Below are 13,351 nucleotides of genomic sequence, written 5' to 3'. Positions count from 1 at the left end.
CATCAACGTTAAAATACAGTGGTGTAAATAGACCAAGCAAAGTCAGCTACTGTATGGATTTTTCACAGGAGGCAGATTTATTCCCAATAATCACCATCCTCCTCTTCCTCACATATACTTCACACACTGGTATAGTGACATTAGATTAAGAGAAGAGTGAGAGATAAAGTGACTCTAATTATTTATATTTTTTTTTTTGGTTATTTGTTTAATTTTTTAGATACTCTGGTCAAAATTCCTCAGCTCCACTCTGATCAAATACCCTGGTTTAAACACGAGAGGAGTATTTTTGGATTTTCCTCCAAGTACCATCAGAGGAAGCTCACGTACATGTACCACAGTTTAAGAACCATGGGGTTAGTGCATCTGTGAGGCGTTGTACCAAATCATCATTGGACACTGCAGAAATACAGGAACTACTCTTGCACAACAGAAATCAATGCAGAAATTGTACAATCTGAAGAAAACTGGATTTTCCAGGTGGCTTTAAGTTGAACATTTATTCAGTTTGGACTTTTGTTTTCTTTACCTTGAGTTTTTAGTTCTTTTCTTTTAGTTTCTGGTTTTATCTGCGTACCTTGTCCAGTTTTGCTTCCCTGATTGTCTGCCCCGCCCTAATAATTGTCTGCCCCGCCCTAATGTGTTTCACCTGTGTCTTGTTTGTCACACCTGTGTTTGGTTGCCCCTGCCTCTGTAGTGTATTTAGTCTCTGTGGTCCCCAGTGTCTGTGGTGAGTCCTTTTGTTTGGTTTCTTGGTTAGCCTTTGGTTATTCAGCCCTTAACTAAACTATTCCTCCCCTTTTTTCATGCTCTGTGTTCTTGGTCATCTCCCCATGTCATTTTCGGCTTATGTTTCACTCTTTACATTTTTGGGACCACTGTTTTCTTCTTTGCATTATCCGTAAACATGTCAGGTGACTACATTAAATATTTGTTGACCATACTCAACTGTCGGATAAGCCATTTGACACTCTTATGTGGGGAAGAACTGCAGAATAAACTTAGCATTAAAAACGGCCCCTTAAATCTGAAAAAATTAGCCAACGCATCTAAAACTCTGCTAAACAGTAGAAGTGCAACATAGAGTTACGCTCTCTTTACACTGAATGCTTTATCAAGCAACTGTAACTAATCACATTAACAATGGCTGTGTTCAGTTCATGTCAGTCGGGACATTGTGACAGTGATCCAGCATCAACCCTGCAAGTGAGGAAGCTAAATGGAACCCAGCCATGATTTAATTAGATAATTTTGGGCCCATTCTGCCTATTCCTTGCTATTTCATATTAGGATAAAGACAAAAGTGCCAATCAGATCCCACATTATGTCACTGTTAAGTTCAAAATGGGATAACAAGACTGAGAGACGAGCTAAACATCTATCCCTCCTCCCCATCCTCTTGTTACCCCTTCCTCTTCTCTGTGTCTGTGCTCAGAAAACAACAGCTGGTACTGTAGCTCGCCAGTTTTGTGTCACAGCTCATCGTATGCCAAGCTGGTGACTACTGTTTGTGTCCTGCCACTGAAAACTAAAAAAACCAAACAGAACAAATAAATCAAAAGCACTACGGGAATGTTTTTTAGTTTTTTTACTACTTTTTTTTTTTTTTGACAGTTTGACAAGTTTTTCTTTGAGCAATAAAGGTAATTTGCTCACATGTTTGCCACAAACATGAAATGGTTATGTCAGTGTTGTGTTTGCTGCTCTTACTCAAAATATTGAGTAAGAGTATTGGCTTTAGTGACATCTAGTGATTAATTTGGGTATTGTAACCAACTGATTGTCTTGCTAATCCTCTTCCATGTGTGGTCTTCAGGTAAAGTCATATTTAATTAAATAACGCTAAGTATTTTAATTGAATTCTTGGTGTCTGTAGATTTATGATGGTACAACACAACAGAGTGGAAACAGAGGTACTGAAAACACCATTTTTGTTTCAGGTGATTATCCAGTATTGGAAATAATTGATCAGGTGTATTTCATTGTCATGTTTTCATTTCTGTCAATAATTCATCATGACGTTCTATAGTTTTAGAGTTAGGAGTCTGTACAACAATAACAAACTCGCCTTATGTTAACAGCTCGGTTACTTTCACGTGCCCCTGTTTGAGATAATTAGGTTCTTAATATCTCTGCAAATACAAAAACATTTTCAGCAAAGTTTGGATGGTTTCTCAGAATGTGATCAAATCTGTAATTTGTTGAATTACTTGAAGCTTACTTGAAAGATAATAATGATTTTCAGAATTTTCACTGACAATTTTGTGTTTTCGCAAGCAATTTGCAAGAGTGAAGAGGTATTACAGATCTTTTCTTACAGGATCCACAATCATTAAGTTTATTAGATGAGGGTATGAACATTGCAATTAAACGCTTTGTTCACAATTCACTATTTTGTGCCAAACTGACAGTAAACTCAAACAATGTTTTTTAGGGGGAGATTACATATAATTTAAGTATTTCACCAACATTATATCATGACATGGTTTAGGGAGTCAGGGAATGAAAACTGGGGAGAAACTGGGGCTGAATGTGCACGAACATCGAACCCTCAGAACATTTGATTGTATATGAGAAATCATCGTACTGCCATCTCTGTAAATTTGCCTCACCTTGCCTAAAATTTGCAGAAGAGGATTAGACTTAGAAGATTCGCTAGGGATTAACATCCTTTCACAACTGCCACGATTCCATTAGCCTGCATCATACAACAAAAACATTTCCATAAATAAATAAGTCAAAATGCACCCTTTCAACCTAAGACAGAAATACTCCATGTTGGACTGCTGAATGACGATAGAAATATAATATAACACAATCATCTTTTTGAGCTTGAACTCCATCTTCATGATCTAAATAAAAATTCCCCATTTTCCTTAATTATATTTTTATATTTAATATAATATTAAAAAATCCTTATTTCTCAGTGCTGTTTCTCTCCTACAGGACGAGAGTTACATTATCAGCCTGTGACAGTGAACTATGTAAACCAAGTGTGAGGCTACGGTTTAACTCTGCTATTTGTACACACGGGCTCAGCAGTTAAATTTAGCTGTGGATAAAAAAGGGACTTATTGTAGAGAGAGACTCGGAGCTGAAGATGGCAGATGCAATATGATGGGCAAAACACAGAGGACTGCTGAATTGCACTCCGTTTAGTTTCCTTGGTAACCTGAGGGAAATTAGCAACAGAGAGTGCAGTAAACTCCTGCTACATAAATAGCATTTGACAATGTCATGCAAGTGACCTTTTAATTTTTATAAGCTTATAGTGTGAGTGTGATTCATTTACATGACTTATATAAGACACAGAAAGTAGGATGCAAAGATGCAGTATGGGCCTTAGCATCGTGTAGCAGTGACATCATGTGGCAGCTAAGAACATGAACTCTACTTGAACTTTTATTTGTCTCCATCTGTGGTTCCCTGGACTCAAAGCTGAGGTGTTCTTCAGCATTTTGATTACATTTTTTATGATATTAAACTTATCATGGTGTCATAATAAAAGTCCTCCAGGCTAATGTGAGCTAAAGATATGATTATCTCCATTAGCTCATCTCATTTTGTTACGGATTCTTCTGATAAACGTTCCTTGCGCTGCCAAGAATTAGTCATTTCTTTACCAAGTGTTGTCTATTCTGACATACTTAGGACACATGGTGGTCTTTCAACTTGAAGGTTGCAGATTCGATTCATGGCTTCACTAGTCTACGTGCACTTAATTGTGCCGGCAGCAGCTGGCTTTGAGCTGTGATCAAGACCAGAAAAGCATTATATAAATACAAACATTTACTTTTTTACACTTTGTCAGGTTTCATTCCCTCCACATGAAGATGTATTATGGTTGGAATAATGAAACAAATACAACTTGTGGAAATACTACAGTAATAGTAATTAATAGTGGTTCAGCTTATTTTATAGTAATCACCAAGTAATAGCTTGGTAATTACAATGGAATAGTGTGGGACATAGGAGTGGATGGATTTCAACTTTGTAATATGGTAATTCACAAACATTTTATGTGAAGATTACACTATTACAATTATTGTCGCCAAGCTGGTAATTGCATTTTCAAATGGTATTATCACAGTATTACAAGATTATTACCACAATGTTTCAGTTGCCAGAAGTAGTATTATGTCTATAGTGTTGAAAAAAACAACAACTATGTATCTCGAATTATTTTTCTACTCCAGATGTTCACCCACCTATTTATGTCCTTTACTCTCTGCTCCTGTCACAAACATCATTTGTCGATTGATCACCCTTCAAGATTTGATTTACTTGCCTTTCTCACAGTGGACATTTTGTCAAATGCAGGTATAATTAATAACATTGTTTTGGCGTAATGATTTGTGAGCTGTTTGGACACGTACCATGTGATGGCCGTGTGGGTGATCTGGTGCAGTTTGACCAAATGGTTTCAGAGGACGACCTATCTCTTTAAGAGTGTCAGAGCCCCTCCGTGGGCTCTTCATCTTTTTTCCTCTTGCAACATCTTTCTTCTGCCATGCATGACTTGTTGCCGAGGTAACAGGCCTGAGAAGGGTTTAGCATTTCCAGCACTGCCTGGTGAATCAACTCCTGATGACATGCAGCTGACAAGGGCGAGCTGTACAAAAGGCTCAGGTATTTCCTGCCCAAAATGTCATCAGAGACACAAACCACCTTGTGCCGTGAGGATCAAATCAAATCATAACAGCAGAGGCAAATTAGATTTTCTGTGAATCTGCTGTGTGTGCTGGCGAATACAATAAAGTGAGCGGCGTATGTGTGACAATGCTGCTTTTGAGTTGTTCATACACAACATCACACCGGTGTGTGATGGAAATCTCTTTGTGTGCTGCTGCAATCTGTGTCCACATCCACCGATGTTTGTACCGTGACTCTCCAGCAGAGGTCAGTATGTGTGTCTGTGTGTGTTTTCTATTTGTGTGTGTTTTTTTTTTTATGGGAGTGTGTGAGGATATGTGTGTGAACATTTGTGCGTGCATGTGAGTCATATCACCCCACATGGCTCTTAAGCATTTTATTCTGTGCCATTTCACTCTGTTCTACCGCAACTACACAGACGGCACATGAGACATAATGAGCATATTTACTTGCACCTGTCATGTTGGCTTGTTTAAATGCATAACAGCAGCAGCAGCAGCAGCAGCACTCTCTAATGTTACCTGTGTCTTTGATTGAATTGCTCCCCCACTGACTGAGAGCACATCAGTCAATCCCTGTCTGTCTGAATCTACATCTGTAAATTAGCTCCCTTGGTATTTGTGCACTTTACCTTTATTTGGCTGTTGGAAATGTAGGAAGGCAATTTCTGCCACTTGAAAAAATAAATATCTATATATTAGTAAGTCATAATTATGAGATAGTATCTCATAATTATGACTTATTATCTAATATGTATGAGATAGTATCTCATTGTGACTAAGTATTCCATTATTGTGACTTAGTATCTCATAATTATGAGGTAGTATCCCTCAATTATGACTTAGTATCTAATATCTATGAGATAGTATCTCATTGTGACTTAGTATCCCATTATTGTGACTTAGATTCTCACAATTATGACTTATAATTATGACTTAGTATCTCATAATTATGAGGCACTAAATCAGAGCGGGTTAAAGGACAAGTGTGTGTTACCATCTGAAGGACAGCTTGGAGTCCCTCAGCCCTCTCTTAATTATACTTCTGAGTTATAATATTTGGATAGTAGTAGTATTTGATTCTACAACAAGGATGTTTGTTTGTTTGTTTGTTTGTTTGTGTGAGTTTCAACTCAAACAAAAGGACAGATTTGGATGAATTTTTCCATAGATGTAAGTAATGGCCCAGGGGAAAATAATTATATTTTGGTGGTGACATGGATATGGAAGCTAAGCAGTCTCTAATATTGAGTATGCAGCTTTATCTATAAATGACAAACCGCAGAGCTAATTTACTGTTTACTATTTACTGTATCCATGAGGATTTTAACATAATTTCTCTTCAGGATATTTTTCCAGACTGCTTCTTTTCAGGGTGAAAATATTATTAAGGGATTTAATCATTATTTTTTTCAATTAAATATGAAGAACTACCTCTCACCTCTGACTCACCTCCTTCTCCATTAACTTGATCAATATGCATTGTCACTCATGGTTCCCACCGGGGACACTCGGGCCTGGCAGTCAGCTGACAATGATGCAACATCTAGCAATAAACAACGTGCTGTAAGACGATGTAACCCAGTGGATGACAGCACAAGCAAAATCCAACTTCAGACAAAGAAAAAAAGAAATACATGCCAACACAGTTTAACTAAATAAAAGGTACGATTTCTTTGTTTGGTCCTTGATGTGCTCTGTTTTTCTCAGCTGGACGTGTCTTAGCTGCCTGCTGTGCTGCACCAGATGGTGGGGCCTGTGGGTTGCTGTTATTGAGAATGGGCCGTGTCATTGATCACCTGTCACAGGTATGGATTAGAACACAGATAAATGGGACAGCCCTCAAATCAAAAGCAGAGCAAAGGAAGGCAGTGACGGCTTGATAATTTGGTGTGCGTGTGTGCGTGCGTGCGTGCGTGTGCGCATGAGCGTCTGTGTGAATCTGAGGGAGCTATGGACTAAATATCAGTTGATTGGTGTTTGATTTCAGGTCAGTGGTTTAAGGGTTAAGGTTAGGGTCATCAATGTCCTCTGAGGGCATGGAGATATTACTCTCTCTCTCTCTCTCTCTCTCTCTCGCTCTGTGTGTTTGTGTGTGTGTGTGCACATGTGTACACTGACCATGTCAGGGCCAGTAGTCCTCATGGAGCCCAAACCCTGGTCCTAATGAGGCAGAACCTCATTTCTGAAGGAGCGGTTAAGTTTAGGTTTAAGATTAGTATTGTGGTTAGGTTAAGGTAATGGTTAGTCATTAACTGGTTATGGTTAACGGTTGGGATAAGGTTGTATTTAGGCAGAATGAACAGATGTCAGTGTGTGTGCGTGTGTGTGTGTGTGTGTGTGCGCACTGCAGGGTTATCAGTGAACATAACTCCCTTTTGTTCTTTCATCCTTTTTTCTCAACCTGTCTACATGCTATTTGCGGAGATAACATTGTAACATTAGCACATATTCATTATCAATATTTGGATTTGTAATTATTTTATGTATAATTAATTACCCCAAATTTGTGTCACTGCATTGTTTAGCTTTTGTCAAATCTTTATTTTTCCCCTTTGTCAGGTGTTGTAGCTGCCACTGTCTTCAAAGGTGTGTCTCCCACATTTACCTCTTACCTTCTGCTATATGTTCAATTATTTTATCATTACATTTGTTTTATGGCTGACATGTGTTTGACGAGACGGTTAGGGTCCAGCTCTTCTTTCTTGTGTGTGACGCCACAGAGTACACTATAACGTAACACAATCTACAAAGTGTCTATTCTACTATTATTATTATTATTATTATTATTATTTATAGTTTAATGTAACTTACGGATAGAGATACATTTGTCCAATAATGGACATGTGGTTCTGAAAGAACAGCTCCTAAAGCAGACAGTGTATGATATGTAAGAAATCTGTAAGAGAAAGAGTATTATGGAAACAGTTTTATAAGTTTTAAGTTTTTCCTCTAATAACTGAGTTTCTGGTTCAAGATAAAACTAGAATATACACATGACAAGGTTGTGGTAGCAACAGGAAAGTGTCAAGAAGAAGAATCCCCACAAAAGTTAGTTATTGCTCAAAAAACCTAGTCCACTGCCGCCCCTGCACTGCTGCTGTATACATACAAACACCCCCTCAGTCAGGTGACGGGTCTGATAGCCTACTGTTGCTTGACAGAGCCTGTTTTAAGATGAAGGATGCAGCCTACACATAATGTTGCATCGTTCCTGTTCATGAAGACCAAACATAAGGAGCAATAAAAACACTACCATGAAGTAAAAATTGCCCAAATCAGAAGAAATTGTGTCTAAAAGTGATGTGAACATGTTTCCTGTGTGTCCCCAGAGTAAAACAACACCCACGATCACCCAAACAGATTAATCCCCATACACTCCATTTCTAAACATGCCATTTTCCCCCTTCACCACAACTCTGTGACATTTAGCTGTTTTGCATAATCAACATGCCACTGTGCACTGACAATGACAGTCATTAGTCACCTCACCAGTGCTCAGGGTCTGGACTGTGTGGTCTGTGGTCTGTGGTCTGCAGGAGGGAGACTCACTGGAAACCAAACTACCTTTAGGACCCAGTGTCTCTCTCCTCCTCAGCCTTTGTAGTTTTTCAGTGGAGATGAGGCAGACTGAGATGTGCTCCTTGCTTATCACGATTCACATCGAGCTCCTACACTAAGCTGAGGAGGGCAATTTGACGCCTAGGATCCTCTCACACACCTGCTTGTTTATTATTTTTTTTAACACCTTTTCTTTTTTTTTCCTAGTTGATATTTTATTTCATTATGCCATTTTTCTTTTGAATAATCTTTACCTTAAATTTTTAGGGCATGATGAAAGCCAATGCATTTCGAGTGCATTCCTGCTGCTGCTGCTGCTGCTGCTGCTGAACTGGGACTATGATTAATCAGCTTTGTTCTCATGACACTCCTGCACTCACACAGTCTCATCCAAACAGGAGCGAGCGGTGATCTGTCCTTAACTTTCCTACATCTTCGACGATTCCAGCTGCAGCAGCAGGTACTCTGTGCACCTGAGGTGAGTCTGCTCCCACACACTCACACACACACATACACGCACGCACACACACGCACACACACACACACACACAAAGGAGACATTTATTTTGATGTTATTATTTAGGTTATTATCAGAGAGAGCGAGAGAGAAAGAGAGAGAGCGCGCGCGTGGGAGAGGAGGTGGAGCTCATCATTTTCCTCCTCTTTTATAATTTTTTTCCTTGTATTAAAATATTCACTTTTCTTATCTAAAATGGTGACACGGCGTAAAATCAGTGCTCTGCCTTCATCCAATTGTAATGTTGTGCAAGTGGAGGCGTACGTGGGACGTGTCAGTGAATACTAATTACTGTCAGTTGCTGTCACCGCCGCTTCTCTCTGCCCCCCCCCCAACTGAAGGGAATCCCCAGGAAAAAAAAAAAAGTACCGACAGACTCACAGCTCCTAGTTGACACTGAAAGCCACTGAAGCCGCTTCTTTCTCCCCCATCACAGCGTCTATCTGTCTGTCTGTCCTGTCGTGTGTGCATGTAGGTGTAGAAGCAGCCATGTGGAGCAGGAGCAGGAGCTGGAGCTGCGCGTCTCCTCTTCTCTTCTGCCTGCTGGCGCTCACAGCTCTGTGGAAAACCAGGTGAGTCCTTTCTTTTTGAACGGGAGACGCCTTTAATGACCGAGGGGCCGAAGAACACGATGACACACTGACAAGACTAAAGCTCGTGCAGCTCATTGTCAGCAGTGATGAGAAATGTTCTCACCAAAGTGTGTTTCACTCATGGAAAATGATGGATGGTGGAGCTCTTTCTTTTCCCCTCTAACCAACCTCTTCTTTGACTAAACGGCTGCTCTTTAGGAGTTCAGAATCCATTTTTTCAGAGAGAGAAGAAGGACATATGTGTAAAAAGTATGATTGCTAATTTATGTTAGCAGTACTAATAAACTAAATATGTGTCCATATTTCTGAACAAATTGAATTTTTTACATGTATCACTGCTTTGGCTACTTCCATCTTATTACTTCACTCCACGGAGTGGGAGTGAATGATTGTTTTTAGTGGCTCTGTGTGTCTGTGTGTCTGTTTGTTTGTTTGTTTGTTTGTTTGTGTTTCCACACTTGCACTTGCCAATATGACCAGCAGAGGCCACCAGAGGCTTGTTGCATGAATTTACATTTAAATTTACATCTAAGCATTTAGCAGACGCTTTTTTTTAAGTTTGTTCTTTAGCATCGCCAAATTGAATTGATCACAACAGTAATAGTAATGTGTTATAGCTCTATTGTAAGATCTCACATTGTAATCCGCGAGGTCTTTTTTTTGTCCCTTAAGAGGCTCTGTACAGTACTGAGGCTACCATGACCCTGGCTTCAGTTAGTCCATTACACAACACACATTTTGATACAACATTAAGGTACATTATCCTTAATTAACCATAACCCTTAAGACATACATGAATTGCTGTTTGGCTGAGGGCCTTCTCTCTGTGTGAACACAGGTTTTTCTCTGCTCCTCCCTCAGTCCAAATACTGTACTTTGCAGATTTGGGTGTTGGGCTAAACGAGAGACTCTGAATTGACCGTAGGTGTGAATGTGTGTTGGCTCTGAATTGATTTCTTATGGCTGTTCGCCACAGTTTAATAATCCCATAAAATGAATGCTTATATGAATACTAATATTTCAGTTTTTTTTTTAACAGTCAGTTTTTCCCATACATGTATTTATTTATTTGTAGCATCAACAGCGACACCTCCACCTGGGGATTTCCTATTTTTATACTTTCAAATGGATCTTATTTCACTGTAGAGTCACTGTTTCACTCAGTGTCCCCTGCTGTCACCCGACCACTGACAGTGTCACAGTCAGTGACCATCATGAAAATCATTGGTGCATTGGTGGGATGCATACACCTTTTCTGTACTCACACTCTCTATGGGCCTGTAATTCACGTAAAACTAGTGATGTCACTTATACAAAACTAAAATCTAATTTTGAAGCCTGGAGATTCCCAATTTGAGATGTTGCCACCAGGCTGCTATTGGATGTAACATGTGCCATCCTTTATCATCTATTTTCACCTAAACAGAAACATAATATGCTCATTTAATAAATGATGTTCTCTTGGAAAAGAGCTAAAACTAGTGATTGAGACTACAACTACAACTATGCTGTAAATTCAGTGAGATGTAAGGTTTTTTCTTATATACCTATTTTTACAACCAGGAGAAATGCTCCCCTGGTGGCTATTGACAATATTGTAATTTCCAGGTTAGCCTCATCCAGCAAACCAGAGGAATATATGCACTTTTTGTCCATGTGTGAAACCATGAGGTGACTTATTACTGACTTTTACATTGGTAGGTTAGATTCCTTGGCAATCAAATTATTTGTATTTGTGAAAGTCTTATTTAAATGATAATACAGGAAAACAAATCAAATTCTGTCTGTCAGGCTGTGCATTTTTCACAAATCAAAGCCTGAAATCAAAATGTCTGCTGTGAAATTGGTCTATTTGCACTGTATCCAGTGAATGGGAATATCTTCCTTTTTCATTTGTTACACATTAGTCTGAGTGTCGACACCACACTCTAACAAGGAAAAACAACATGTTAATGTTCTTGAATTTATGGTCAGCAATTCAGGACTTGCAGCCATTTAACCATTGGTTTGTTGTCAAATGCGTCAGAAATGTTCATTATTTTCCTCTTATTTATCATGAAGATATATATACAGCACGTTCCATACATATAAATGGACGCAACGTGCTTTACCCCCCATCACTCACAGAGACTTTGAAAATGTTTGGTTTGATGTAGCACCTTATCTGAATTAGTTTACCATGAATCCCCTGCTCTGATTAAATTAGCATATTCAGTTGTGTTTTGGCTCCAACAACGTTTCGCTTTGAACTGGGTCATCATGGAAAACAACGTGTGTGTATGTATGGTACGTGTCTGTGTGGGATGTATGGGGTCTCTGTCAGATAATAACCCTCCCATTTACCCTCCATAAATCAAAGCACTGAGATGTGAATTTAAATGCATTTCAATTTTAATCGTATCCATGTTTATTGAGGTGCCCCCCTTTTTGTTGTTCTGTGTCTATTGACTAGATCAGTGAATGCTGATGCCACATCTGATGCCTTCAAAACCAACATCACCCTGTTCACACGGATCCTGGACAGTCTGCTGGACGGATACGACAACCGTCTACGACCTGGTCTCGGGGGTATGTTCTGTAGATCACATCTGTATAATTTATGCAGTCTAGTTTTTGTTATGACAGATTGAGTCTCTGAATGGTTCATTTGGAGTGAGAACATTTCTTTGAATGTCAGCTTTTGTTGCGCTGACAAACTTTGGCAGCAATCCACTCAAGAATAATCTGACAAACACAAAATATTTAGATTATATAACAGACTCCACTTCCCCGGAAAATAACAGCAGCAAAAGTGGCCACATTTAGTTCGTTTTTTCTTCCCACAGAAAATGCACACCGAGTTCGTTTAGAAGGAGATGGAACTAGACTCAATAAATGCAGTAGTGTTTATCTTTATGGTTAGTGTTTATCTACAAATGCACTGTTGGAATTTGAATTGGTGGAAAAAGGTTAAGGTTATGACACAAGTTTGAAACAGTTAAATATTTCAATTGACTTGTTATCAATTGCAGTTATTTTAGTTCCATTAGTTGTTTGCTTCAAAGCTTCTTTTTTTTAATTATAAAATGTATTAAATTACATAATGAGGTGTGAGTATGATTGCTTTTTGGAAACTGTGTGTTGCGATACATGTCATATTGTGATATGAGTAAATCCACATGGTGGAAAAAACCCAATATAATGAGAAATTAAAAATATACATATACTGTAAATACTTTTGGTAAACGGATTCGTTAAATTGGACACTCTAAATTGACCGTAGACGTGAGTGTGAGAGTGAATGGATGTTTGTCTCTATATGTGGCCATGCGATGGACTGGCAATCTATCCAGTGTGTACCCCTCCTATCGCCCTATGTCAGCTGAGATTGGCGCAACTCATGTGGAGGATAAAGCGGTAGAAGATGGATGGATGGAAGGATGGATGGACATTTGGTAAACGGTAGCATTAAAACATTGATTCCTCAAGCTTCTTCCTAAGCCTTGATATATTTTAAGCAGTTTGAGCAAAATGAAATACAATAATTTTTTATCTGGGACACTACTTTGTAGTTCATGGAACTGTATCTCCTCGTGTGGCCTGTTCTGGTGCTCCTCACTTCTCCTATCAGCATCCATGTTTGGCATCTCACTTCCAGCTGGCCCCTCTTCCCAAAGCTGAATTCCTCCCTCAGGATGTGGTTCCATTTGAAATTCAAATTCCTGGGGCCATCGGCCCGGCCCAGGAGCCGACATATGGAGAACAGACTTCCACTAGTTTGGCTCGGCCTATACAACTGGACCAACACTAATAATGCTGCCAGTTTATCTTCTGTGGAGAAAAAGCTCATCATTGTGGCTCATTTTTTTGAGCTGCAGTGTGCAGTTTAATCAATTTTTAATCAATCAACTCAATTTGTACTTGACGTGTCTGTATAAAAATACAAAATTTGTGAGGTTTTTTTTACCTTTTAGCTTTGGCTGTGGCATTGACAACGTAACAGACGAGAAGTGATCATGTTTGAAACAGCCTTAGAGGGAAATCTGGCA

General features: G+C 39.1%; 1 protein-coding gene across 2 annotated transcripts in view; it reads left to right on the top strand.

Annotated features, from left to right (window-relative positions):
• The first annotated feature begins 8,289 nt into the window (after positions 1–8,289).
• LOC131472612 (gamma-aminobutyric acid receptor subunit alpha-2-like) overlaps positions 8,290–13,351 on the top strand; it is a 29,010-nt gene continuing 23,948 nt past the window's right edge. For both annotated transcript variants that reach the window (XR_009242109.1, XM_058649975.1), the window contains exons 1-3: positions 8,290–8,691; positions 9,206–9,302; positions 11,776–11,891. Coding sequence is in view for 1 of the 2 variants with exons in the window: in XM_058649975.1 (XP_058505958.1) it covers positions 9,220–9,302; positions 11,776–11,891 (199 nt within the window). In the remaining variant the exon portion in view is untranslated. The remainder of the gene's footprint in view (positions 8,692–9,205; positions 9,303–11,775; positions 11,892–13,351) is intronic.

The sequence above is a fragment of the Solea solea genome, chromosome 14 (assembly GCF_958295425.1).
Source record: "Solea solea chromosome 14, fSolSol10.1, whole genome shotgun sequence".
In the NCBI taxonomy this organism is placed as follows: domain Eukaryota; kingdom Metazoa; phylum Chordata; class Actinopteri; order Pleuronectiformes; family Soleidae; genus Solea; species Solea solea.
The sequence above is the reverse complement of the archived record's forward strand: the minus strand, read 5'-3'. Positions and strand labels throughout refer to the sequence as shown.